General features: G+C 38.4%; 1 protein-coding gene across 10 annotated transcripts in view; it reads left to right on the plus strand.

The window, feature by feature from the left end:
• KMT2E (lysine methyltransferase 2E (inactive)) overlaps positions 1-27,478 on the plus strand; it is a 68,827-nt gene that overhangs the window by 34,842 nt on the left and 6,507 nt on the right. For 6 of the 10 annotated variants that reach the window (XM_044423231.1, XM_044423227.1, XM_044423228.1 and 3 more), the window contains 12 exons: positions 1,061-1,191; positions 3,262-3,379; positions 4,784-4,893; positions 5,542-5,806; positions 8,669-8,767; positions 13,550-13,714; positions 14,287-14,598; positions 17,914-18,168; positions 20,478-20,622; positions 21,002-21,255; positions 22,540-22,596; positions 23,470-24,039. In XM_044423231.1, the coding sequence (XP_044279166.1) occupies positions 1,061-1,191; positions 3,262-3,379; positions 4,784-4,893; positions 5,542-5,806; positions 8,669-8,767; positions 13,550-13,714; positions 14,287-14,598; positions 17,914-18,168; positions 20,478-20,622; positions 21,002-21,255; positions 22,540-22,596; positions 23,470-24,039 (2,481 nt within the window). Of the gene's footprint in view, positions 1-400; positions 513-1,060; positions 1,192-3,261; positions 3,380-4,783; positions 4,894-5,541; positions 5,807-8,668; positions 8,768-13,549; positions 13,715-14,286; positions 14,599-17,913; positions 18,169-20,477; positions 20,623-21,001; positions 21,256-22,539; positions 22,597-23,469; positions 24,040-27,478 lie in introns of those variants that run through there. The other 4 variants (XM_044423236.1, XM_044423232.1, XM_044423233.1 and 1 more) reach the window with 4 other exon arrangements.

Consider the following 27,478-nt stretch of genomic DNA (forward strand, 5'->3'; position numbering starts at 1 on the left):
GCTGGTACACTTACAATAGTGTACTTGGGATAGTCTCACCTCCTAACAATATATGTATAATCCTGTTGTGTGCCTCTGGTTTATCAATGGCAGTACTTAAGACATGGCTAGAAACCTCCTGTCTTACCCTTACCTTCGTACTGACATTCTGAAGTGCCTGGTTAATCCACCTTCAGAGATGTCATAACATTTTTCCCAAATCTGAAGCAAAATTTCCGTGTCAATAAATTAGAAAAGCATAGAATATAAAATTATGACATCAGCTGCCTGTCATACAATCTATGGAAGGAATCTGCAAGCTATTTGATAAATTTAATGTTGATAGAGAGAGACTAAACATAAAGGAAAGTTACATTCTCAGATCTTGTAATAAGAAGCATCTTTGCTTCTTTCCCTCTAGCATCAGCATGGCGCACGTGACGCACTCCTTGGAGGAATGTCCCTGCTTGCAGAGACCTTCGCCTAGATATAGGCCAATTCTCTTTTGATCAGAAGTGACACAATTACAAGAGGTGTGAGTTCCTTAGTTGTTGTGTCAGAGTACAGTAAGATTTTGCTTAGAAAGGCATATTCCCACATGAGGTTATCGAAATGCACAAAAACGTTTCTTTTTCCTAGAAATCAGCATGTTGACATTTTCATTAAAGTGCATCTTACTTGGCATCTGTCCTTTTGCTCTTGCTAGCAAATTAGAGAAGAGAGTGCATATTCATGTATTGTCATTCTTTCCCTACCCCAATTTTTGACCTTCTTAACTAGAGGGTGTGAAACATCTTTGAAGAAAGGTGTTTTAATATACGTTGAAAGATCTGTCTTGGTTTTCAGTTTGGAGAGTTTATAGATATTCTGAAGTTATTATCCTTTGCAAAATGTAAGTTAAGTCGACATAAATATAATACTGAATTACAATATTTTGCCCTTTCAGGAATAAAGTCAATTAGCCTTTAAACTTCATTTAAAATTACCAAGTTGTTGGTTAAAGGGTATGTTATAATCTGTATCTTAATAGCTCTAATGCCATCTGCTTAATTTGATTTCTTAAATTCTTCTTTTCTTCTAGAGCTATATTCAAAAAAATAAGAAAATCCTAAAAGCTGCCAAAGACTTGCCTCCAGATGCACTTATTATTGAATATCGAGGAAAGTTCATGCTGAGAGAACAGTTTGAAGCAAATGGATATTTCTTTAAGAGGTACTTTGCTTTAAAATATTGCTTAAATTGTTTCTGTTCATGCACACTCTGTATTTCTCTAAGTGTTTTACAAATGTTTAATATTCACTGCCCCGACAATAACTCTTTCAGGTCATATCTTAATCCATTTGCCTTTGAATATGCAGCAGCCACTCATTTTGTCTGATAATTTGACAATATTGTTATTTCTTATAGAATGAAGTATATGATAATCACTTTTCAGGCTCCCCACAGTTTTGTCACTTCAAGTCTCTTAGTATTTTTGTCATTGTATGCTAATCTGCTGCCATTGTCTGAAGCCATTTCATCTGTTTCCTCACTTTTGTTTGTCTTTCTGCTATATTTCCTCTTTTAAAAGGTAAAAAATAGTAGAAACTAGGTTAAGCCTACATCTGGGCAGTAGTTTGCCTAGCTAATGTAACAATGTAATGTGAAAACAGATAAAAAGGAAAGACTACTTCAGACAAGAGCAATTGGTGTGGGGGTTTTCCCTGCCCATACTGATCCTGTTATTTATTTATTTATTTCTAACATTTTTATGCCGCACCCATCTGTTAACCCTTGGTCTGTCATTTTGAACTAGTCACCAGCGATCACTACAAAGATTGACATAGTTCTCATTTAGGTCTCAGGAACCTATATTTAGCACATTTGACTCCCTCAAAGCTCTCCATGTAGAAGTGTTAATCCATGCATTTGATATGTCATATTGCTTTCAGGCTTTTTAAATTTCTCCCTCTGTCCTCTTCTGCTTCGCTTGTCCAAAAGCAGATTATTTCATATTCCATTCTGTACATGTTATGACTATTGAGAATACTGTATAAAAATATAATGATTTTGTTTTTTCATTAAAGATTATTTCTAGTGTTTAAAAAGTGATGATTTAGTGGAAAGCTAAGGTTTTAAAGCTCAACAGGGAAACCAAACATGCCTGCCATTTTTAAAAATCTGTACTTGTTTACATCTAGGCAAGGCTTCTATGTACTTTAGCATCTTTACCATATTAACAATTATCCACTTTGTAATGTAGTACAAACAGATAGCACAAGCCAGCAATCTGCCTCACACCAAAGGAAGCTGCAGGGAAAAGGAAATAATTTAGTAAAACCAAATCCATTATGACCTAAAGCAAAAGATGTGTGCAAATTGTCCAGAGGAAATGAAAAGAAACAAGCAGGCACTCATCACTATCTGGATCAAAGAGAAAATTATTTTATAATCATAAATATGACACTTGAAGTAAAAGCAAGATCAGACAACTGTATATGCTCTCTGAATCCGTGTGACTTAAAATTGCGCCATTGTATTGTTTATTAAGTTACGTTATGAAACCAAAATAAAAATACATTTAGGAAAGATTATCCAGGAAACCATAAAAGGAAGTGAATTGTTTCCTGAAGATATCTTTTTCCCCAGGATGTGGTTATCTCTGAGATAACCACACCAAGGAATTCCCTAAAATTTGGTGCTTGGTGGTTGTGATTCTTATTACACACAGAAAGGATCAAAATGTTGCTTGATTAAGTAGGGTCAGTTATTTAATAACTTGGAATGAAAGAGTGCCTGTCTGGTGCAGTGGTCTGAGTTCTGAGTCCCCACTTGGCTGTTAGGTTCACTGGTTGACTTTTATCCAGTCACTGAATCAGCCTAATCTACCTCACATTTATTGTTGAAAATAAAATGGAGGAGAGGGATAAGTGGTGTTCAGCTGCTTGCAGGTAAAAGGCGAGTCATAATAAAGGGGAAAAGATTTGTTGTATGAAACATAAGTAATCCTTCTGTTTGCATTGTCACTCTGGAAAGACTTTTGTGTTTCTGATAGTCAGTTTTCTTTACTTGTCAGAGCCTAAGCATATTTACTGAGACCTGAGTCCCACTTTTTTTAGTTGGACTTAATTACAAATATATGTATATAGGATTTCAGCTCAAGAACCAAGAGTGAAAGAAACAACCATGTTTGCTAACATAATAATTTGTTTTCTAATTTTACAATATTTTCCAGACTTTTGAAACACAAAATGATGATTATCAGTGTTTAACTATGATATGTTTTTGTTGTTGCTATTTTAGGCCATACCCCTTTGTTCTTTTCTATTCTAAACTCAATGGGCTAGAAATGTGTGTGGATGCGAGAACCTTTGGGAATGAAGCTCGATTTATCAGACGTTCTTGTTCACCCAATGCTGAAGTAAGCTTTTATACATTTAAAAATGTTTATTAGTAACACTTTTGCTAAGCAAACCAGCTGTCCACATACAACTCAGCAATGTAATGTATAGTTTTCAGTAATAAAATACTTGCTCAATAAATTAAAACATGTCAGGGAATACAGTATATTCAGTGTTAAGTTACAAGTTGCAGAGCTTTATTGAAGAATGAACAGTTTTTCATCCTTAAGTATGATTTGACTTTGAAGTAGATTATTCATTCTGTTAGATAATTTAAAAACTTTGAATTTTGACATGTAGTGGTGGAAAGGAAGCACAGCTGTTTAGCTGTAATCCTGTGGAGATGCCCTCAGTCCCCTGACCTTGAACCCCGGCCTTCTGAGACTTGTCCCCTCCCCATCCTGTTTTCCCCCTTCTCCAAGGTTGCTTTTTTAACCTTGGAGAGCAGCCACTACAGTTTCTTCCACACTGTCTGTTAGGGGCAGAGGAGAGGATCAGCTCTCCGATTCCCAGCACTGATTGGAGTATTATCCTTTATCTTCTAGCTGGAGATCTGAATAATCTTGTGATCATTCCACCCACAGACAATGTCAAGGGACCATTGGATTGTTATCGCCACATCTAAATCACATCTCACATGGGAAATGTAGCATGTATGTGTGATTGGTACAGGAGGAGAAAGGAGGGAAGAATTTGAATTCAGACTCACTCTGCAGCTAGTGATTTCAGCAAAAAAAAAATCCTTTTGAACCTTTACAGTGAGAAAAAGTAAAGCCACTAGAGGCATCATGCTTGGCTGTACAAAACAGGCCCCTATCCACTGCCTTATTGGCTATGTGCATGAGAACACCTCCCCCTTGTACTAATCTTATGGAGAATGTGGTTGCACATGCCCCCCTTGGGAGATCTGCATGTCCAGTGCTGACACCTTCAGCTTTCTGGCTGGACCACAGCTTCAATCTGGCTCTTCCACACCTGCAGTCGATACTGAGTGCAACAAGCAGGAAAAAAATCCCTAAAATGCCTTGCAGCTGTTTGTTCCTGAGGCCCAAAGATAAGACTTCTTATTTATTGACTTGAGTTTGGCCCCAAGCTGGAGCATCTCTTGACTTCAGCTCACCCCTCAGGACCTTTAACATTACAACCTTTCTCATTTCAACCAGTTTGAGTACTGGAGAAATGCTGAGTCCTTGATCAGTATAGCTTGCAGAACAATCTCCAATGCCTGGGCTTTGTTTCTAGAGGCAAGTCTGGACAGTGTTTCTGCTTGGAACCCTACTCTTCACCATTCACCAATCTCTTCTGTTGTCTACTTCTGAACGGGGACCTTTACTAAAGAAACAGTTACTGAGTAAAGTACTTGTGTGAAATAAATCTATAATTTATTCTGAAACATGCTAAAATGTGTATTTTATTTGTTTTAGGTAAGGCATGCAATTGAAGATGGAACTATTCATCTTTACATCTACTCCATCCAAAATATTCCAAAAGGAACAGAAATAACCATTGCATTTGATTTTGATTATGGCAATTGGTAAGTAATATTAAGCGTCAAATGTTAGGGTAATGTTTTAGTTAGCTTGATCTATTTATGTTTTTTATAAATCATGTTTGTGGATTGACACTAATATGAAGTGAATTGTAAAACAGTTTTTCACCAGAATTTGCTGTCACTGTGCTACAGTTGCCTTTTAAATTGCAGTATCAGACTTCAGTTGTCTGTATCAGTCATGAATAATATGGCAGAATTTTCCATTTAACACACAAACCAAGATCCAAAGAGCTACTTGACTGTGATTTGTTATGATTAGTTCATTCTTTGAAGAGCACATCTGTGTGCCATACCCTAATGGCATAGATAGCTATTATTTAACAAGCCCATTTTGGCACATGGAAGTAATTAAGTAGCCTGCTTTGATCCTGGCACCTACCAGGCATTAGTTGGCATTAGAAGAATTTTGATTTAATAACTAGTTAATTATTTAAAATACTGGTTTGGCAACCAGCAGTTATCTTGAAACTGCAGTCCCATTGAACACTGGGATTTAATTCAGAGTAAACATACAAAGGATTAGACCATAGTGTAAGATCATTGTATTGTATTATTTTATTGTATAAACTGTTTAAAAATCTCATAATCACAATCACAGGTATTTCACATTAAACTTTCAATTTTTTTAAGCAAATACAAAGTGGACTGTGCTTGCCTCAAAGAAAATCCTGAATGCCCAGTTCTTAAGCAAGCTTCTGAGCCTACAGAAAATATGAATACAGGATATGAAACAAGAAGAAAGAAAGGCAAAAAAGAAAGGGATGCTTCAAAAGAGAAGGAAACTCAAAACCAGAACATCACCTTGGATTGTGAGGCAGCAGCCAACAAATCAAAGTTTCCAGACAACAGGCAGCGAAAGCTTTCTCCACTTAGGCTTTCAATTTCAAATAATCAGGTATTGCAGCATATTCTAGTGTTGAGTAAACAAATATTACTCTGACCCTCTGTGTTTACAGAGCTTCTGCACAAGCAGCTTCAGTATGCACTTGATTTGGGAAAATGACCACTTCATTGGTCTATGATGGGAGCTGAGGAATAGGGTGCAAAAACTGAGGAACTGCTGCAGGGGTGGGGGTTCTATGCTTTACTTGGGTCTTTTTTTCCTGAAATGGTATTTAATATCTTGATTTCTACAATCAGCTGTCCTTATTGAATTATATCAGTATGCATAAAAATGTTTGCTTTAAATATTTTTGCAGATCACTGATGTAAGAACATCATGCTGTGCCTTAGGTCCCAGAATCATCCTCTGGTTGGCTTATTACTAAGAAAAAATAACATGTAAATCTTAAGCATATGCAGGGCAAAAATTTATATATTTATATATATTATTTTAATTAACAGTTTTTACATTTTACCCATATTTTCCTCAGAAGTGGATATTTTTCCTAAGCAGCCTATGATTGCCTGTTAAGATTTCAGACATGTACATGGCTTGTACATGTAAATCCATATTGAATAAATATAGTAAGCATCTGTAAAGAGTCTATACTATAAATATAGTATAGTTTAAGTGAAGCCTTGCCAAATATTGGGAATATGTGTTGGATACCAAATTATGTCATCAACATGCCCATCAGGAATCAGAATTGCCATAAAATTAGGATCTAAGGAATTGCTTTTGTGGGGCAATTCACTGTATGTCACATGTCATAGAAAATGATTGCTCCTTCCATAAACTAAGGGGTTGAAATTTTAAAGGATACAGGATCTTATGAACATTTGTAAACATGTGTTTCACCGTTCTGAGAAGAGTACTTCCATAAATTAACCAAGGAAAAACAACTATGGAAAGGAAATAACATCTTTAGACACAGGCATGTCACTTGGGCTGTAAATAATTTATCTTGATTCTTACAGAGAAATTATCTGATGGTTGGGAAAACAGAGAACATGCGTATAGATTATTATACTTTATTGCTGAGCTTGCTTTTGGCACAGCTCAAACATTCATGAGATATGGAGAGTAAAATAGGAAATGACTATATTGGCTACATTCAGACATAAAATTCAAATTAGGCTAGGCTTATTATGAACAAACAACATGTTTATACACGGAGTTTGTTTACGTAGGCTTAGCTCACTGCCACCAGCAGAAGCAGTAAAGTAACTAGGCATGCAGTGGGACTGGTTTGTTGGATCCCTTACAAGCCAGAATTGCAAATTAAGATTACTTCTGGGTTTACAATGCCTGGCTTGTTGAGAAGCAACAGACCAGGAGACCTAGTTCAGGCAACTTGTTAAACTTTGAATTCCTGGTTAATTTAGACACTCTGGCAAGAAACAGAACAAACGGGCTGGGTGCACACAAGGATGCAGCTTGTTTGTACTAAGCCAGAACCCCACTGGTTTGTTCCTCCAGAATTGTTGCATGCAAACATGGCTGATGAGATGCATATGTGAATTTGAAGCAAGCATTAGCTGTACTTACCTCATAGTCTTTGAGGGGCTTCATCTGAAAATACAAACCCTTTTGTTTGTTTTTCCACTGTTCTCAAAAGGCACAGCATGTGATTCCTACAGACACTGATTTGCAAAGACATAACATTAAGGTTACTTAATGTTCGTCTGTGAACATATTTGCACACTGAATAAAAAACTTGCCCTCTTCCCATTTTCTCATGTTGGCATACTAGTTGTCCTTTGCATGGCAACCAGCCATATTCATATGCTTCATGATATAAAAAGAAAAATGTCTAGTTGTGAACCCTACATTCCTTTAAACCAATTTTAAAGCATAATTGGGGACTAGATGCATGCCAGCATAAACTACCATAGAGAAAACAACACTGCCTCAGCCCAAGAGAAACTATTCTGGAGTTTGTTTCATTGACTATTTAACTTTGCTAACCCATTTCAGAATATTAAGTCATAATGGGGCATGCAAAATTGTGTTGCCTTTCTCCCCCGTCCTATCTGAAAGAGATCAGAGGGGGAAAGTGCATGATTCCTAATGCAGTCAAAAGTCCATAACTACACAAAGTACAACAAGGTTATGTTCTGGCAGTTGTACTGTTTTTTGTTTCTGCAATGATACATTTCTCAGCAATTTTTCAGTAAACAGTTTAATATACATATTATAACTAGGCCTGAAATGCTATGCACACTTTATCTAAGAGTCAGCTTAATTGAATAGAGTGAGATTTATTTCTGAGTAGACTTGCATAGGATTGGGGTTAGTGAAGCTAGAGACGAGAATGATTAAAAAACTAGACTATTGCTTAACAGTTTAGTAAAGGATAATAAAATAAATTAGCATAAACAAAGTAAAAGAGTTTTCTATGTTTAGAGATAAACCTTTCAAAAATTAGATAATGTAGTTTAGGATACTAATTCTATAATAATGATGAAAATGATGAGTTACTTGAACATCCACTAGACAGTTATTGTGAATCATATTGTATCAGCTTGCATGAGTTCAGACAGTACTAAAACTTACTTAGCTATTTCTGTATTTGGAGCAGAAAAGATGCTTTTGTCAGTGGAAATTTATATTTAGGCTATGCAAGTTGTTACTTGTAGCTTTTGCATGTTGCACTGGCTAATTGGTTGGCAGCTCTTTGCAGTTGTGATGTGAGGTTTCCTATAATGCAATCCTATGCCTTTCTACTCAGAAGTAAGCCCTGATGAGTTCAGTGGGACTTACTCTCAGGTAAGTGTGTATAGGATTGCAGCCCTACTATCATAGTATTTAGAGTTCCCTAGGTTATAGCAGCAGTAGTAGAGCTTCTGTAAAGCAGTCATTTCCATCTTTCAGGAGCCAGATTTTATTGATGATGTAGAAGAAAAAACTCCTATTAGCAATGAAGTAGAAATGGAATCAGAGGAGCAGATTGCAGAAAGGAAAAGGAAGATGGTAAGTTGGGAAGCTAGTAGCTGCTTAAAGCTGTCACTAAAGTTTAGTGACAGCTGCTCTTCCCATGCTAATCATTGCTACTTCTCTTAGGTATTACTTAGCATTTGAGTTTGAAATCTGCTCCTTGATATGTGCTAACCATATCTAAAGCTTGCTTATGTGAGTGTGTTCACTTCTGGCTTGAGTGTTACTTAATGGAAAAGCAGCTGTGTGTTTCTTTCTTGGGAATTTGCCTATTAATAATTTTCTGCTTCAGATGTATTGTCTCAGTTCACAGAAAACATTTGACCTTGATTATTGCAACTTACTTTGACAGGCATGTATAAAATAAGAACCTAATATTTTCATAAGGGGCTGTTCAAGCTGATTAAAAGATTGGGGGGGGGGGTCTGCTTCCATATGAAGGCAGGCATTACTGAAGAAAAAAACTTGATACCTTTACCTGAACTTTTAAAAATTAGAAAAAAGTGTAAAGCATGCTTAATTTACTGTATGAATAGTGCCTTGTTTTGTTATGAAATACGGAACTTTGAGCAGTGGCTTAGGCAAATGAGGAAAACATCGGTTTGATTGGGGTAAGGCATGAGGGTGGAAGAACCCTCATTTAATAGGTTGCTGCAAAGGGGACTGAGCAGTGCAGTAAATAGTTAAATGCATCCCTCTTGGGCATGAAAAAATTACTGGGATGTGGCAGCTGCTTAGTAGCTTGTCTGGTCTGCTACAATTTTTAATCCAGTCTTCCAGTTTTCATTGTGTATGATTGGTAGATATTATGCTTTGTCTGTCTTTATTTCCTCCTAATTTTTAACAAGCGACACTCAGTTTGGGTTTCCTACAGGTCATGGGCTTCTACCTCTCTTGGTATGATTTTTCTTTCTTGGAAGTTTCATTAGTTATGATTAGCAAAATCTATTGTTTTCTATATTGCTTGATATTCTTCTACCTAATACTGTACCTGTCTTACTGATACTTATTTGAGTATTTTGAATATTGCTGATGGGAGGCACTTCCAGTCCTTTAATCCAAATTCTTCTGGCCTGTGATCTTGTCATACTAGATTCAGAGTCTTTCACTTTTCTTTCATAAGCCTCAGTCAGAACTTGCCCTGTCTTCCTTTTCATTTAACCCCATGGTCCAGTATCTCTCAGGGGCTATATAAGCCTCCTGTACTCTGTGGGGAAAACTCGAAGTAAGGAAGCCAGGCCAGTCAGTTTGTGCCATTATCTCCTGAAGATACCATCAATTAACTGAGAGACCTATTTTACATTTTTGGTAACCTTTTAAAAAAAGTATTTTGAACTGGTAAACTGTTTTGGCAGAAAGACAATAAATAATAATTGTCTTCCCTTTTTTCACTGGATCTGAAGCAGAAAACCTTTATCCATGCTCTGGACCAGGGTATTTTAGCTAGACTATCTCCATGTTGCCTTTTTCTTCCTTTGTACCTTCCCATTTCAAGTTTATTCAAAATATGTAGTGGTATGATCATGTTCTGGTCCCTTTTAAATCTTTATGCTTTATTTAGGTTGCCTTTTCTATCACATTCAAGCTTTTATCATTAAAGCTTTGCAGCACAACAGTCAGAATATATGTTTTTCTTCATGTCCCCTTACATCTTTGCATCTTTTCCTCACTTGTACCACCTTGCCTTCATCTCTTCCGTTTCCTTGTTTGTGTCTTGTATAATCTGTGTGTGATGTTATGTTCTGTATGCACCTAGGGCTCTGTAAAATAGGTTTAACTGTTGGTGACTATGTTTGTTAAGTACCATTTACTATGTAGAGCACTGGAGAAAGGGAGAGATTTGTGCATATGCCCCACCACAACTCTCACCCAAATATTGCAACATTCAGATCCACAAAACTTTGTCCTGTAAAGTCAGGGTGTCGTGGCCTAGAAAAAGTAAAGCAGGAGAGGAATGGTGATAGTCTGTCTCAGTAACAGCAGCTGGAGGGTGGGAGAGCCCCCATCTTCCACCTGCTTGAAATTTTATTATTTTTGATTTATTTATACATGTTTTTATATACTGTCCTCTGTAGAAATAGTTCATCTTACTGACTTTATGTACCTGACAGCCTTTGGGGCTTGGCAGGTGACAGCAGAGATAAAAGAGGAAGCGAAAAGGAGAATAAAAATGCAATCAAATTAGCTGCAACTATATCTGTAGTTGCTGGAGAGTAGTGCACTGATCATGTAGACCAATAGGAAGGCATTTCAGTTTTTTCCCAAGGTTGAAGTTTTTGATCAGCTTTCCAAGCACATTTTTATGAAGGCTAAATTATGACAGCTAGAGCAATGACAATTTTTTGTGTTGCTACTACATGAATGCTGAGAGCACACTTGTAAAATTTAGGCGAAATCTCCATTGTGTAGGCAATAAATACCATGTCCATTAAGTCTATATATTTATTTACTTATAGGCAAGAAAAGTAATGATTGGTGGGCATTTGCACTGCAATATTGAGGCAGCCATGCATGTGTATAGTATTTTGAGTTTTACATATGCATCTATTTTGTTAGCACTCTCCTTAAAGGGGCTCAATCTGATCACTCTGATCACAGAAATGTTTGTCGTGATGGCTGGAGGGAGGCGTTATTAAAAGGGTTGTGCATGGAGGGGGTGGTGCTTGTTTCTTCCAGTACTCTTATGATCAGATAAGCATGATATTTGACTGAAGGAGAACCTTATGTTTCAGAAGGTTTACATTACCTATGCTAAAAAGCCATTTTTACCTATAATAGTTCTTTATCTTGGTCATGTTGAACTGGACTCATATTCTGCCTTTTGTAAAAGTTCTGTTTTCTAAGTTAATATTTTTGATATAAGTTAGTCCTTTGGGTATTCAAGTTATTTCTTTTCAAAAGGAAACCTTTTGATGCTAGGGAACATGAAAGTTGCATGTATTTCCTGTGCTAAAATGGCAGAAGGATATTACACTAGTAGGTATTATCTCTTTAATTACTGCTGTGGTAATCTTGGGACCTATCACTAATAGGTAATTAACTAATTAATATCATAAAGAACATGTGTGCTAGAATTGTTAGGGAAATGTTCTCTGCCATTCATTTTCCCCAGTGTAAGGGAAAAGAAAAAATAGGTTCTGTGGGGGCAGAATGCTGAAAAGTGTTATACGGGTGGACTGTTACTATGGATCCTGTGTTATCTAGGTGCAGTTTCAGGGGGCTGAATTGATAGAAAGTTCTGAAAATTATGCCACCATCTACAGTGACATGAACATTCTAGATTCTTATAGCACATATATGTGTGCATTTATTATCTGGAGAGGAGGTTGGAAAATCAAAGCTAGAAAAGACAAAATCATTCTGCACAGAAGTGATAAAACAGGCCATATCCTCATAGCTAAGTGTGCTGCCGTTGGGGTCCTGACTATATATACAGTGCAGAAAGTCTTACTCGGTAAGGCAGTAAATGAATACTGTAAACTCATACTATGTCCTGTCTCTCTTGAAGGTACAGGGAGGGCAGACTAGGCGATTACTTCTCCCTGCAACTTTAGTTCTGCTGGCTGCCTGGCTTAGCTGGCTTGATTATTAGCAAAAGGGAGAATTGTGCTCAGGAGAGATGAAATGAAATGTGTTGGAAGGTATTTGCTGGCAAAGATCAAAGGGGGATGAAGGCACACAGCTCTTACCGGCATCTCATGACAAAGAAAGAATAATGTTAAGGAAATTTATATCTGAAGCTGATAAATCCTGAGCTTCATGCAGTGAAGAATTTTGAAGACCTTTTAGCAGGTACAAATCTCACAAACCCCAGTAGAGAGTTTTGCTTTGCTGTCCGTATAAAACCACATAGCCATAATGCTAAAGTTAAGTTTTAGCACGTACTGGTGAAGCTCTGTTCAGGACTCATAAGGCCAGTTTGTGTATGTAGTCCCTAGTTACTGTGGAAGCTTTGATTCCTTACAGTGTGATGCCCTCTCTCCTAAAAGCATATGCCATTGAACTTAATTTCTTGAAAAATTCTTGGTTAGCTCAGCAGTGATTTATTCTCATTTTTCCTTTCCCTTTCTTGTCTTAATTATGAAAGACTTAGAACTAGATGCATGAATGCAGGGGATCTAAGGATGCTGCTTAACAGCATGCATAGCTTGTGATCAGTTTGGGGAGGCAATGGAGTCGGTATTTGACTGGGTTTCTCATATGTTATCAAGATTCGGAATAGTTGCCTAGGACGACTGCAACATGCATTTAAGATGTGCTTAATTACCTCATAGTAGATTAAGCATTAGTTTGTGCATACTTGAGTCACTAAGCAGAATCTCACTGCAGAGTTACTAATTTTAATAAAAATTAGGTGTTTATAAATGTATTTTAAAAAAGCACACAGCAAAGTATTTTTGCATGTAAAAATCATAGTATACCTTTACAGCAGCAATGTTTTTCATTAGATGTGTGGATGAAATATTCTTTGTATAGTTATAAAAGAATTGCTTTAATGACTATAAAGTTAATTCAACTATTTCTGCTTCAATTTAGTTAATGTCATTTCCTCAGGAAATTACTGTAAATTTTGAGTAGATATGCTGCTTGTAAAATTAATTTTCCATTTCAGCTAGAAAGTGCTGATGTAATGTAATTTCATTTTCCCTAAGTTCAAAACACAATACCGTTTCTTTGTGTGTAAGTAACTAGTATATGATGACAGTGCTGATTCTGTTACTTGATCATTTTGACTTGTACAAAAATACTCTGAACATTAGCATGTTTTATGGACTTAGATGTGTGCTATTTAAAAATAAATGTTATTAAATTCTTCAGACCAGAGAAGAACGGAAAATGGAAGCCATCCTTCAAGCTTTTGCCAGGCTAGAAAAAAGAGAAAAAAGAAGAGAGCAGGCTTTGGAAAGAATCAGTACAGCTAAAACAGAAATTAAATCTGAATGCAGGGATACGCAAATCATCAATGACACAGAATTTGTTCAGGTAGTTTTATATACTTTTATTAATTTTCAGCAGATTTGAGAGAGCTATCCTCAAGTTTGTGTTGACTCAAAGGAGGAGATTTTCATTGGTTGCATATGAAAATCAATCTCTCTGAAATGGTATATGAACAACTTGCATATTGTTAAAATATAACTGCCCTTGTGTTGTACTAGTGGTAACATCAAATGGAGGTACATTGTTAACACTGATGACATTATGCTAACAATGCATAGTTACTGATGCATAATAAAGTAGTACATCATAATTAGTACTTGCTAATGAAAATGAAAATATAATTTGCTGCTGAATTTTACCAAGAAAAAATGCAGGAATTGCTGAAAGTAGATGATGCAGTGTTTATATTACTGGAGGCATCCATATTACTGAATGTAAACAATAATATACATGGGAAAAGATACTTTATCAGAATTGATGAGGTTTTAGTAGAACATAAATGTTTAGATTTCATCTTCAAAATGATGGAAGCACCTAGACTGAATGTGTGTGTTCTAGTTTGAGATTGTTATAGAAGGTATATAATTTATCTGCCTTTGTGCTTACATGAATTGTAGCAGGAACCAGCAAAAGAGGAAACTGCCACCAAGCCAACCCCTGCCAAAGTCAACAGGACAAAACAGAGAAAAAGCTTCTCTCGGAGCAGAACTCATATTGGACAGCAGCGGAGACGGCACAGAACTGTTAGCATGTGTTCAGATATCCAACCATCCTCTCCTGATGTGGAAGTTAGTTCCCAGCACAATGAACCTGAAAACGCTGCACTTTCAGCTGAGCCTGAAACAGAGACAACTGTTGCTGAAATAGTTCCTGATCCAGAACCTCCAGCACTTAATAAATGCCCTACTAAATACCCTAAAACAAAAAAGGTATGTGTATTGCCAAACTTAAACTTATTTCTTCTGATACTGCATTAAGGTAGGACCATTATTCATTACCAGCTCTATACGCTTTAAGAAGGAAGAAGTAGCAATAGTTTTCTGATGTTTGAACATGTGGGACAGTGGAATGCTACAAAAAGTCTTTGGATAATTGTGACACACAGTATTTAAGAAAGACAGGATATTTCCCACTCACATATACAAATAAAAATCCCTATACTCCCTTAGCCATCTTCCATGAGATTTAGGTTGATATGCCAAGTACAGGTTAAAAAGTATAATAATGCAACAGAGGTAAGGCTGTGCACTTTAATGAGCTTAGGTCATTTATTTGATTTGCTTTCTCTGGAAGCAGTTTCAGTTGACATAGTAAGTTGATCTCTAATTTCATTTGATAGAAAGTACTTCCTGTAGGACACCTGCATCAGGGATTTGCCTTCCACTGATAGAGAATATGAAGCATAGGTACAACTATGAAAATCTTGAGTTAATTCATTTTAGGCATATTTTTGAGAAATCAGGCAGTGGCTATGCTAATAGTCAATAGTTTTCTCTGAGTTTGCTTACCAAGGTATCTGTTTGAAATTACAGATAGCCTACAAGGAAATGGTTTTAACTCACGAGGGGACTGTTCACATGTAAAACATTGCAACAGTTTAAAAACCATGAATGACTCATTCATATTGTAGAACACTATCTCTGAGCCTGAATAGATGAGTTGTTTGGGAGTTAAATAACCCAGTGGTTAAACACCCAACAGCAGACCATGAGTTTACTGCTGTGTTGTTTAGCTCCTGCACAACTCAGTGGTTCAGGTTTAGATGGTACACTCAATATTCTGTAAAGGGGTTGATCATGGACTTCAGAGTAAAAGCAGGATGTTGGGGGCTATGTACCTGGTCCATGTGCACAGCAACCCATCAGTTTTTAAAGCAATGCTTGTTACCTATGAACCAGGTCATATAGTAGACCCTGGTCATTATCCATTGTTTTTCATTCTAAAACAAAACAAACAGGAAAACCCTAAACATAGAATTTTGTTGTTGTGCTTAGTTACAGCCCACTGTTCATAGATAATCCATATTCAGTGGAAACAGTGCTCTGATTTTCTTGTTCAGTGCTGCACATGCATATACCGCAGGCTGGTATATGGGTGCACCTCCCATACCTGAGGCTGCTCTTCTAGTTCACACAAGGAACTTGAAGCGCACACTCCTTATATTTTTTTACTGCCTTTTAATGTAAAATATGCAAGGCAACTAAAAAAATCTACAAATGGTCAAAACTTAATAGAGCCTAAAAGGTCATTAATATAGCATGGTAATGTTAAATAATTTAAAATAGCAAGAGCAGATTATAGGTAATTAGGATGCCGTGAAACACTGACTGAAATAGGGCAAGAAGGCAGTTTTATCTTCCAGCAAAAATGGAGGAAGATACGCAAACATCCTAGGTGAGAGAGTTCCAGATTCTAGGGGCAACTACTGGAAAAGTCCCTTCATCTGTCCCCAACAACGCCACCATATTGGCTGGGTGATCATGGAGCCTAGGAGACTCATTAGGGGAGGTCACTTAAGTACTCTGGTCCAGTGATATGAATGCCAGCACTTTGAATTGAGCCCACAAACAAATTAGAAGTCACTGAAGATGGTAGAGCATTCAAGCAATGTATTCCCTTGCCACTACATTTGGATTTTTGGAAGTTTCTTAAAGGCAGCTGCAGATAGGATACTTTACAGTAGTCCAATGAGGGCAGAACCAAGACATGTGCAACTAACCTTTCTTGGAAAGATGTGGAGCTCATGTGTCAGCCTTGGTTGAAGGAAGGCACTCCTGGTCACTGTCACCATCTAAACATCTATGATAAGCATCAGCTTCAGGAGTACCTCCAAGTTGTAAACCTGATTCCATAGTGGGAAGTACGATCCATCTAGTACTGGTTGAACAGTTAGCCCTGGATGTATTATTCCTTCTGCTAGTCACTAATTTTTGTTTGGATTAACTTGCCCATATCTGGTTCTTCCCTGCCCTCAATATATGTGCCCCATGAACATCCCTCCAACCTTTGACAGGACACTGCTGTTGAGGTGGGGTGTTAGGTTCCTGGTAAACCATCCAGAGAACATATATTGAAGGGGAGCAGTATAAAGATTTTCAGGGGGTTCTTTAACTGGGCTGAATGTTTTTATAATCCAAAGTGAATGTCGTTTTTCCAATGGAGTATTTTTTGGGAGGTAATAAACCAGGTTGAGCTTCAGAGACAGCAAGCTAATTTGGTGTGTTTTGCAGCCTGGTGTTAGCATGCTTTCATAGACATTTGTCTTCTGTCTTACAAAATTCAGAAGGGCTCACTCCCAGCAGGCCGGTGGACATAGAAAGGAAAAGACATAGGAAATGGGGTGCATGGGATGTGGAAGTGACACGCGTATGTAAAAAGATGTGAGGGCCTACTGAGCAAGGTTGTGTATACCTTGCATGATTTAATGCATATGTCATTCTGCATCCACTTAAACTGTTGAACTGCTTGTTGAAAATGGATGCTAATGTTTTTGGAACATAGAAGTCTTACAATTAGAATATACATTTTTGGTTTATACTGAAAGAAGAGCTAATATCTTTACATTTATTTATTTATTTATTTTATTTGGTTTATACTGAAAGAAGAGCTAATATCTTTACATTTATTTATTTATTTAGCAGACTTATATGCCGCCCCGTTCGCCTAAGCCTCAGGGCGGCTTACAAATAAATAAATATCACTAGTACAATAAAATACAGCTGGAGACATCCTGGCCAAAGTTGTTAAAATCAATAAATAAAATGAACAATTAAAATGATGTTAAAATAAAAAGGTCTTGGCCTGGCACCGAAAAACAAATAACGACGGCGCCAGAAAGCCCTCCTCCGGGTGCTCACCCTCCTAATGTCCTTCACGGAGGGCTCCCGGAGAAGGGCCTCTGCCGCCAATCTCAAGGGGTGGGAGGGCACGTATGGACGTTTGCTGGTTGAAACTTATATGGTAACACTATATACACCCTTTTCTAGGATTTGACAGAGAAATCAATACATCCGTTATCTTGATTACCAGTTTACCAGTTAAACTCCAAAGTATCCCAAGTTGGAATTTTGTATTAGCAATTATTATTTATTATACTGTTACGTCAGTAGGCATTTGCATTCTGTACTAATGGAAAGTACCTCCATTTTCCATTAGTACAGAATGCACTGACATTGTAGACATTAATTTGATTATCTTGTGTAATGAAAGTGAGTGCTATCTTGACTTTTTGCTTTTCTGTTTAGCACTTGGTGAGTGAGTGGTTAAGTGAGAAGAATGAAAAGACAGGAAAACCTACAGACAGCCTTTCAGAAAGGCCTCTGCGTATAACGACAGATCCTGAGGTTTTGGCTACACAGCTGAATTCTTTACCAGGTCTCACTTATAGCCCGCATGTTTATTCTACTCCTAAGCACTATATTCGTTTTACATCACCATTCCTTTCAGAAAAGAGGCGAAGAAAAGAACCCATGGAAAACATTCTTGGCTCTTGTAAGAAGGTAATGTGTCCTTGGTCAATTTGAAATTAACACAAATAGCTAATTCAAAACTACTGGAATTGGCAGGTGGCTATTAATGAAAGTATCTTAGTGGTGGCTCCAATGTTATTGCCATTTCAGCAGCAAGCCTGTCAAATCTGCTTTAATCCTCTCTATATCTCTCATCAGGAGCTGATTTTGTTGCTAAAGTTAGTTTCTAGCTTGTTTCATGTTGTATCTGTGACAGCTTTCTTCTTGGTGGTCTCTGTGCATCAAACACATGGGTTTTGTGCCTGTGTAGAGCTGCAGAATATTCTACAGTTGAGAGATTTTAGGTGGGAAGCTTCCCTCAGTGCAAACATCCAAAAGGGTGTGGCTCCTGCCTTTCTTGATCACTTCCTTATCAGCTGCCAGGGTAGAAGCATTATGAGGAATGTTCTCTCTGTTGTCACCTTTTGTTTCCTGAGCTGAATCCTATTAATATATTCTTTCTCCCCTATCTTCTAATTCTTTCAATCTGCTAGTGTTTCCGCATTTTTAGGTTCCTTTCATGTATGTCTTCCGGGGCTCCCTTAGAGAGACCACTTATGGTTTATGGCTCTGAAAAGGCTGTTTTGGAAGTGCTTCAACTGCAGGAGCAAGAGTGGTCAAAATGGAGATTTTCTTCTTGCTCAAGTGTTTTGGGTACTGCTGATTCTACCACCAGTGGCTGCAGGGAACTATACAAAGTGTCTATTGCGTCCATTAACTGTTATCCCTTCCCCATCACTGTTCCTCTCTTTCCCAATACCTCTGCCAGATAGGATGCAACTAATACAAGGGCCTTACTTTTCTGGCAATATGCATGACACTGGCTATTCCTCAGAAGGTGTCTTGACACATTGCATCAATTGGCATAAAAACCAAACTGTAAAACTCTGAATTTACCTCCAATTCAGCATAAGTTGCCTCAAGACAGTTCTTCAGACTCTAAATACAGTTCTCTAGATTCCTGCTACCCTTGCTTTTTTACATGAAGACAAAAATGGAACTTCGGTGTTGATTTTTGGGATCTCCAGCATATGCTTAGGATCAAGACTATTATTACTTGTCATAAGCATAGTATTAGGACTGTGACTTACATGCAACCAGTATATTGACCGTGCTTCAGAGTACCACCTTGCAGCAGGTCCCTTTTCATATTCTTCACATAGGCCACATCTGCGGTACCCTAGCCACAAGACTCTCCTGCATCATGTAGCCTTGCTTCTACTCTTTCTTCCACCTGGACTGTTACTGCCCTGATACCAGTAACTTTGCTATGTCCCTGCCTTTCTTTAGTACCAGCAGTAACTGCTTCAGTTCTGACCATGGTTTGAAACCATAATTATTGCTTTGGTAACAAGCTTAGCCAAAAACTGTCGGTGTTGTAATTCCATCCTCTTAGACTTTGGCACTTGCTCCTTTCTCAAGCTTGGCCTAGCCATGACATTGTTCCCAGTTGTTTCAGCCATGTCTATGATGCTGTCCACTGCCATTTTCCAAGATGCTGCAATCAGTTCCTCCTTCACTCTGAAGGCTCTGGTATTGTCGTACTGCACATCAGGTGTGAAGGCTGCACAGTTTCCACTGTCTTGCTTGTCAAATACAGAGCTGAAGTAAACAGTTGTTGTATCCCTAAGCCCATTCTGCAAGCTATATTCCAGAGCTTTTGCATTGTCCAATGTGTCATCAATCTTGGCATTAAATATGCCTTTCCTGTTGGAGAAAGGTTCTTGAATGTGTGAACCTACTTCTATTAGATGCTCTGGGGAACAATACCAGCCATGTCATCTTAGTATTATGTCATGTCCTTTGTCTGCCATATGACAGGGTATGTTGACCTAACTATGCAGCAAACCAGCAAACCTCATTATAAAAACTCTGACCAAGATTACATTTGTTTTCTGCAATGTACTCAAAGAATGTTGCTGCCTTCTCCCAGAGAAAATACAGATACCTTGACGTGCAGCCTTGGTAATTCATAATGCCAAGTAAAGCAGAATTTATATCCAATAAGCAGACTTCCTGTGTTGCTGTGTGCACCTTTTGTGTGGCTCTGATCCTCCTTGAGCACATGCAGTGAAGCAGTAGCTTTCAACCTAAAATCTCTTAGCTCTAGAACATACCAAATGCAGCTTTGCACAAATACAGAATTAATCTGTGAATTCTTAGGTGTTCTGTTTGAGGTGAACCAGAGTTGCACGTGAGAAACTTTTTAGGATGGCCTCTAAATAGTAGCTATACATATATTTAGAAAGCCCACTTTATGATTATAGAATGATTTTAATTCTAAGTATTTATATTTGCAGCGGTGGTTAAAGCAAGCTCTAGAAGAAGAAAACTCAGCCATTGTAGATTGTTTTAATTCACCATCTCATGAAAGATCTAGAAGTCCTGCAATCAATGGTGAAAGTATAAGTCCCTTATTATTGAATGACAGCTGTTCCTTACCAGGTAATTTTCCCCCTCACAGACTATAAAGCTGTCTCTAATTCTTTAGTCACTTTTCAAACTCTTTAATTGTTAATTGAGAGTCAATTAATCAGTCTTCAAAGTCTTTAATCATTTTTCAAACAAGGGGCAGGGTTTTCAGCCTCTGCCTCTTATATTCTCCATTTTTGCTGTTGATAGTGGGCTATTTTCTGCTGTGGCATGTCTTAAGTTCCAAAGATCAAAGCAAAGCAGCAGCCATGTGACAGAATTAAATATTTGAACACTGTTCTAGGTTCAGTGAACAATTATGTGAAAATAAGATGTATATGTAAGTTTCTCTTAAACTAAAACAAGTATTGAGCATATATTCTTTGCTTTTTTCTTGTTTTAATATACACAGATCTCACCACACCCCTAAAGAAACGAAGGCTGTATCAGCTGTTGGATTCTCTCTATTTAGAAACCTCTACACCTACTCCTTCTCCATATGCCACACCAACACATGCTGATCTGTCTGCCTCAGATCCACTGTTATTTGCTACCCCTCCTAGAATTAAAGCAGAAGATGAAACCTGTAGGAATGGTTATAAGCCCATTTATTCACCAGTTACTCCAGTGATTCCATCTGTGCATGGAAATGCAATGCACTTTGAGGTGAGTCTTTGTGTGTACTATGCTCTTCCCAGATCAATCCACTTTCATTGTCAAGTAAACCTTTTACATGTAATACATGTAATGACCAGTCTGACAAATACAATCACAGTGGTGAGTTATGTGATGGTAACTTAGATGACTCTACAAGGGACAAGACAGATTCATGGATAATCATCAGCTACTAGTCATGAGACCTTTATGTTGCTTTTAGGATCGGAGACAGTGTGCCTTTGCCTATCCACTGGTGGAGAGAGCAAGAGACATATTTTTAGGTGTTATATATTCAAGGTTTTTAAGGGATGCAGGTGGTGCAGTGGTTTAAAAACTGCTGTGCTGCTGGGGTGGTTGATCAAAAGGTCTCCGGTTCAAATCTGCACAATGGGGTGAGTTCCCATTGCTCCATCCCAGCTCCTGCCAACCTTGCAGTTCGAAAGCATGCAAATGCAAGTAAATAAAAAGGTACCACTTTGGTGGGCAGGTAACAGCTTTCCGTGCACTTCGGTGTTTCGTCATGCTGGCCCCATGACCACGGAAACTGTCTGCAGACAAACGCTGGCTCCCTCGGCTAGGAAACGGAGATGAGGACCACCCCCTAGAGTCAGGCATGACTGGACTTCACATCAAGGGGAAACCTTTACCTTTTATTCAAGGTTTTTATTTCTATGTTTGTTACTGCTCCATTTGCATTTATGTATGTGAAAGAATAGTGTTTGAAGGCAAACATTATCCTTGACTTGGTTTTTGTTGATGATTAGGAGCTGCCAGTGACCCTTAAGCCTTGCAGGGAAGAACACAGTCTCACTGCATCAACTAGGGCACCACTAGTGCTTCAAAATACTGCAAGTGTAAAAGGACTTCAGTATAAGCTGCTTGTGCTACTTAGATGCCACTAAGTGTAATACAGTCCCATAGGATTTCATTGCCCAAAAGTTGATCTTTACAATAAGAGAATGAGCTGGTTCACACAACAGCTAAAACATCAACCCATGGGTGCACGTGGTGTCATATTAAATATTTAACCAGGACGATCCAAGTGTTAGGTGAACCCAGCCATCAAGGGTTTTTCTAGGGTGAAACAACCCTCACATAACTCTACTAGTAATCATGGCTTATTTCACCTTGAATAACCTACAGTGGCCAAGTTTGTACCGCATAGGGCAGCCTCCAATAGAAAATAAAGTTCATTTGTTTTGAACATTGGAATCATTCTTATTTACTCTTTGTATCTTTTTATAATCCAACATTCTTTTGTGTTAAATGTCATTGTTAACTTTTTTGGTGCAGAACATTTCTTCACCTGAAAGTTCCCCAGAAGTTAAGAGGCGAACATATAATCAAGAGGTAAAGGCAACTCTAAGAAAGCTATGGGGGAATGCCTGGATTTGGTCTATTTTCATTTTCTTTCAGTGTGAGCAGTTGTTCTTAGCAATTGTTTCAGGGAGGGGCAATAGAATAGCAAGTGTATGCTTTGCATTCATAAGATCCTTGGTTTAATCCCTGGCATCTTTTGATAAGGTAGAGAAAGAATCCCTGCCCTACCTACCAGTGCAGACAATATTGAACAGTTCTCTGACTTGTTATAAGAAAGCAGCCAGTGATCCTTGTATGACAAAGCTAGTTTCAACCAAGGTTCTATTTTTTTTTTTCTATTAGTTGACAAACTGTAAAAATGGTTTAAGTTGTAATATACTCAGATGTTTGTTGTAACTTACATGCTTTGAAACTCCAGCTGTGACAAACATGATGAATTCACTGGTCTCTTATTTCCATTGTATGAAACTCATGTCAGTTCAGCTAACTATTCCAGATGCATCGTTTCTCAGCATTTTTAAAAATACTTATCAGCTCCATGCCAGTCCTCATAGACAGATAAATGAGTTCAATACCCTATTTCAGATTTATTTATTCTGAATATCTGATTACTGTGTTGATGTATCCAGTATTCTGAATCCTGCGATTTTCATTCTTCTTGCTAGTACTCTATGCCAGTTCTTTTATATGAATAAGCAAGCTTATCATCAGCTGCATTATATCTCCAGATTTTGGATTATTTAGAATGGATTTGTTCAGAATAGGGTGGTTTGGGGTTTGGTTTGTTTTTTAGCTTCCATGGTGTCAAATGATAACATGCAAATAATTCTAGAGAAGCTAATACATGGTGTCATTTTCATTCACTTTTTCCAAACATTGTTATATTATTTCTTCCTTCTGTAGGGATATGACCGATCATCGTCAGCAATGCTAGCTCTCAACCCTTTCAGAAATTCTAATCTTACAGAAATGTGCCTCCAAGAAATAAAGACTATTGGATATTCCAGTCCAAGGAATAGGACTGATGGCACTAGGCAGTGCTCTGTAGAAAAGGAGACTGCCTCAGATCTCCAGTTGGGACTTGAAGCAATTGAGCAAAGTGCACTGCATAAAACCCTGGACACCCCTTGCCATGATCGGACTGATGCAAACAACCAACTGGAAACTTCTCACTGTGGACGTGGAACAGTTTATTCTACCTGGGTAAAAAGTCCTGACAGGACAGGAGTAAATTTCTCAATTAATTCTAATTTGAGGGACTTAACTCCTTCACACCAGTTGGAGGTAGGAGGTGGATTCCGAATAAGTGAGTCTAAGTGCCTGATACCAGATGATGCTAGAGGCATGTTCATGGAAACACCAGGTTTTTGTACTTCTGAAGATGGACTCACAGCTGGCTTTGGAAGAACTGTCAATAGTGACAATTTGATGGATGGAAATTGCACACCCCAAAATCCTCCACAAAAGAAAAAGGTTAAAACCTTAAGTATAATTTGCACTTTAATTTTTTATGTGTACCTTGTATGCAGAAGAACATTAGTTACACACTTCTATTTACTATTAAAAATTATGATCTCTCCCTTTGAAAGCTTTGAAGTGGATCAGAATTAGTTCTTAAAGATTAAAAAAGTTAGTAGCCATAAGTAAACTCAAACATACTTTAAGATCAATGAAAAGGGAACTCATGAGAGCTCTGAAGTGAAGAGACTTCTGTATCCATGTAGGCTTCCCTTCACAACTAAGAACTCTTGCAAATCAGGATTCAAAATTACATAGGAACCCTGCATGGATACTAACAAATCCCAGTGGCAGAACATTGAGGCCATCCCATGCAGAGCACACGAAAGCATGCTCATCTCACTCTTCACTCTTGGAGGTTAATTATTTCCTATAACAATAGACCTGAATAAAGCTTATCCTAGCTGAAAAATGCTCCAACAGTGATTTGACTATTCCTGCTATTTCAGTATTTTTCAATGAGAATTTGAATCAGGATGATAAACATGTGAAAAGGAGTAAAGGGATAAGACTAGTTCCCTGAAAGTTCCATGAATAACCTTTTCTGCACAAGAAAAAAAGAAATGAAATCAGTGAGTTTTAGGTTGTAGTCCTGTGAAGGAAGTCCAGGAAGGAAGCATCATTGAACATAGAAGGACTTAGGTCTGAGTAGATTCCAAAGTCCCATTGTGTTTGATGGGGTTTCCTGCCAGATAAGTGGGTATAGGACTTTTAAGTCAATAGGTGAGAGACTTAGTCATATATAAAGCAGACCTACTTAAATCAATGGGGTTAGTTAGACATAACTAACCTAACTCAGTGGGTCTGCTGTATATAAGACTAAATCTGGATCCAAGCCATAGCCTCTTTAACTGCTGGGTCTCAAGCATATGTTGAAAATGCTCCCCCCACAACCCTCTGATTATGGCCTATACTAGTCAAGGGTGCACTTGGGTAACAAAATTGGTGGGTACTCATTATTGTATTACAGCGGCTATTTTAATCTGAGGACAAACTTTTTAATTTCAAGAACAAAACTGAAATCTAGTCTAATTGGTTATATTTTGGCTGAGTTTATTTCTTTATCATACAAGAAATGTTCTGTATGGCATTTGCCTTTGCATATTTGGAAGACAAAATGCTCCAAGACTTGAACAAGTAAACCCTGTGTGCTTTTGCTGAAATGTCTAACCTAAATGAGACTTTTTGGTGAAAGGCCCAAGAACAACTGATATAATACCATTTTGAAGCTGAGGGGGTGTGGGTCTCATCCCAGTGAGCAGGTTTGCATGTCATGATGACTAACCCTTTGGATTGGCTGTTCTGTGAACAACCCACAGTAAGCCGGATGACAATTGTGTTGACCATGGGTTGATCGCTCCCCCCCTCTCCCTCAGTCCTCCAGGCAGTATCCAGAGGGACACTGTGACAGACATATGCAGCTCGCTGCTGCTTTTGGCCACTTGAAACCAGCAATTTTCAACCACAAGTCCGTGGACTGCTGCCAGTCTGCCAGAAGTTTCCTGCCAGTCTGTGGGGGTGGAGGAGTCACATCCCACTTGCTGCAGACTGGTGTGGGGTCTGGCTGTGCTCTACCACCTCTTCCTTGCCTGGCATTGTGTTCGTGGGGGGAGGGGGGTGTGCTGGTACAGCTGGGGATGCGGGGAGGAGCTTGGTGGCTTTTTCTTTCTGCCTCAGTGGTCCTCAAGGTGGTTTTCCTGTTTTCACCAGTCCCCCGTTTGAAAACAACTGTTTTAAACCTTTTTATTTTATTTTTGTGGAGAGATAACAAATTTGGCTTGACAGCTTCATTTTACAATTTCTGTTTTAACGGCTACTGATAGCACCTTTGAAGTAACCCTTCGAGGTGGCATCCTAGAGGAGTTGTCTGTGGCTAGCAAACATTTTTTTTAAGTTGCCATATAATTCATTTTGCAAATACTTACAAATTTAAAAGAAAAAAAATAGCTGCACCTGCACAACGACACACCAGTGTAGTTGCATGAATGGGGAAAGCAGAAGCTTCAGCTGGGCAATGTTAGCAGGGACCTACCTGCTGCCAAAGTGCAATAGGAGCCATCCCTGGACACTGGCTCAAAGAGGCTTTTCCCTACTGTTGATTTGTTTGGCAGCTGTCAAAAAATGAGTTTTTAAAACCAAAGCAAAGGTGCAAGTGATTTTTACTTGCACAAAGGTGGTGGTGATTTATACCTCCTTTGTAGTAAGATCCTCTTTGTTCTTTTCTTTCTCTCCAGGCCACCATGCCATCTCTTTTCTCCAGGTGCTTTGGAAAGTACAAAAATGAATCCCCTGCTTTTTTTCTGCAGGGAAAATGAATAGAAAGGGTAATGAAATTCTTTAGCTAGGTCATATGGCTGTATACGTCCCATTGTCAAACCCCCCCCCCCCTTTTCAAGATGTGCCTAGTTGTGACAGCTGTCAAAACATTTTCCCATAGAAGAAAGTGTGGAAAGCACTTCTGCACATTCCCAAGCACCTAGTTTCTTTTGGAAAAGGCAAAATGTGGAACACCCTGATTATTAGGGCAAAAGGTGGAGGAGGGTCTTTCCACAAAGTGGGTGTAAATGCCATCACCTCCTTATCACAAGCAAAGATCACTCATGCATTTGGTTTTGTTTGACAGCTCACCTTTGGAAGGCTACTGAGCAGAACCAAAATGGAAGAAAAGCCTCTTTGGGTCAATATTAAACACTACTAGTACCTGCTGTACTTTGGCAGTAAATACTACCCTTCCCCCAAAATTTCCCGGTGTACACCAGTGTAGCCAAAAACAGTTTTTCACAAATGGTTGCAAAAATTAGTTTGTGGGGAAATAAAACTCAAATGTTTGCCTGTCATGGACAGTTCCCCCAAGGTGCTGCTCAGGTGCTTTGAAGGGACTTTCAGTAGCTTTCAAAACGGAGTTTGTGTCTTGCCTTTGGTGCCTTCCATGATCCCTGGAAAAAAAATTAAAATGCAAAGTAGCCACAAATTACTGTTAAGTAGCCACAAATGATTATTGATCTTGGCAAGAAGGGACAATAGCCTATGCCAGCCACCCCAAGATGTTTTGGGCACATGTGGGGTGGCTGGCAGTGACCAGGGTGCGTTTGGCAGGAGTGGCAGGGATTTTGATGCCCTTGCTTTCTGGTCAGTACCAGCATGGAGGGAAGTGTCATTCAGATTCAGATGACTGAACAATCCACCAAGACACAATCCACCATGGTTTGCCCCACATGGTGGGCTCCTTATCTTGTGAACCAGATCTGTTTTCCCAAAAGCCTGGGCCGTACAATAAGGTAGCCAGAGTTCCACCCATAGAACAGGGAGTTCTCTACTTCACCATCTCTGTTGCAGTCTGTGAAAACTCTTTTAAAAGCTCTTTGAACTCATGGGGGTTCAAGGAGCTTTTAAA

This window comes from Varanus komodoensis, unplaced genomic scaffold (assembly GCF_004798865.1).
Source record: "Varanus komodoensis strain SLA01 unplaced genomic scaffold, ASM479886v1 scaffold13_3, whole genome shotgun sequence".
NCBI classification, from domain to species: Eukaryota; Metazoa; Chordata; class Lepidosauria; order Squamata; family Varanidae; genus Varanus; species Varanus komodoensis.